Source organism: Microtus ochrogaster, chromosome 15 (assembly GCF_000317375.1).
Source record: "Microtus ochrogaster isolate Prairie Vole_2 chromosome 15, MicOch1.0, whole genome shotgun sequence".
Classification (NCBI taxonomy): Eukaryota; Metazoa; Chordata; class Mammalia; order Rodentia; family Cricetidae; genus Microtus; species Microtus ochrogaster.
Window position 1 is genome coordinate 27,574,697 of NC_022017.1, and position 1,577 is coordinate 27,576,273.

The 1,577-nt window shown below is 51.8% G+C and overlaps 1 protein-coding gene across 2 annotated transcripts in view; it reads left to right on the forward strand.

The window, feature by feature from the left end:
- Ttll1 (tubulin tyrosine ligase like 1) overlaps nucleotides 1–1,577 on the forward strand; it is a 26,297-nt gene that overhangs the window by 5,091 nt on the left and 19,629 nt on the right. For both annotated transcript variants that reach the window (XM_013348809.2, XM_026782731.1), the window contains one exon: nucleotides 1,079–1,287. In XM_013348809.2, coding sequence (XP_013204263.1) covers nucleotides 1,079–1,287 — 209 coding nt within the window. The remainder of the gene's footprint in view (nucleotides 1–1,078; nucleotides 1,288–1,577) is intronic.

Genomic DNA, 1,577 nt, shown 5'->3' on the forward strand with positions numbered 1-1,577 from the left:
TCTCTCTCTCTGTCTCTGTCTCTCTCTCTCTCTCTCTCTGTCCCGTTCTGTCTCTGTCTCTGCCCCATGCTTGCGGTTCAGATGTAAGCCCTCAGCCACTGCTCCAGTGCTGTGCCTACCTGCCTGGTGCAGAGTTTTCCACCATGATGACCATGGACTCTAACCCTCCGGGACTGTGGGCCCCAAATTAAATACTCTGTTTTAGCAGGGTGGTAGTGGCACATGCCTTTAATCCCAGCATTCAGGTAGTAGAGACCGGCAGATCTCAGTGAGTTTGAGGCTAGCCTGTCTACAAAGTGAGTTCCAGGACATCCAGGACTATTTACACAGGGAAAACCTGTCTCAAAAAACCAAAAACCAAATAAAAGCAAACCTCTGTTTTCTAAGTTGCCTTGGTCAGAGTGTTTTGTTACAGAAACAAGAGAGTGACTGAGACACTAGGTAAGCACTCCACCCGCTGAGCTCTGGGAGAGGCTAAGCTGAACTTGAAGCTGGGTCGGCAGGTGTCCAGTGAGACCATTCATTAGACCTACGGTGCCAGTGGCCTTGCTCTGTGGGGTGGGACAGTGTCGAGGAGGACAGAATCCACAGAGGGGACTTGTGGCAAGCTTCCAGAGGATGGGCTTGATTCCCAGCACCACACAGCAGCTCACAAGTGCCTGGAACTCCAGTTCCAAAGGACCCAGTGCCTCTTCTGACATCCGCGCACACAGCATGCACACACACGAGCCTGGCATCAACCATTGAGCAGTGAGTGGGCTTCACGTGGAGCCTGATGTACATGTAAAGCACAGAGTCAAAGTCACCCTGTCCTTCAGCCTGGCAACAGCCCCTCCCTGAGTGTGCAGTCCGTGCTGCAGTCACAGGCTGAGGTGACAGGGTGCTGAGGAGCCCTGAACCATAGCGATGTTTTCCTGCTCCTGGCCCCAGGCGGGCATCTGCTTATGGGAATGGGTATCTTTACTTCAGACTTTGTCCCAGTCACCTGCTTGCTCCCTGAAGATGGGCAGAGTTGTGAACCAGCACACACGTGAGTGACATGGCTATGAGCCCCTGTCCCTTTTGACCTCTGTTTCAGGATGAGTGTGCAAACCATTCGCAATGTGTTCAGCGTGGAAACTGGGTACCGGCTCTCAGATGACCAGATTGTCAACCATTTCCCCAACCACTATGAACTGACCCGCAAGGACCTGATGGTGAAGAACATTAAAAGATACAGGAAGGAACTGGAGAAGGAAGGAAGTCCTTTGGCAGAAAAAGATGAGAATGGGAAATACCTCTACCTGGGTTGGTGCCCTTCCCGTTTGCCCTGGGTCCTAAGTCAGTAGCTGAGTGTCTTAGTGAGCGTTTCTGTTTCTGTGGTAGATATCTTGACCAGGGGCTGAAGAGATGACTCAGTGGCTAAGAGCATGTACTGCTCTTCCAGAAGACCTGAGTTCAGTTCCCAGTACCCACATAGTGGCTCACAACCACCTGTAACTCCAGCTTCAGGGAATCTGACACCTCTGGCCTCCTGAAATACTTATGCCCATATGCATAGCCCCCAACACACACACACAAGCACACACACACACACA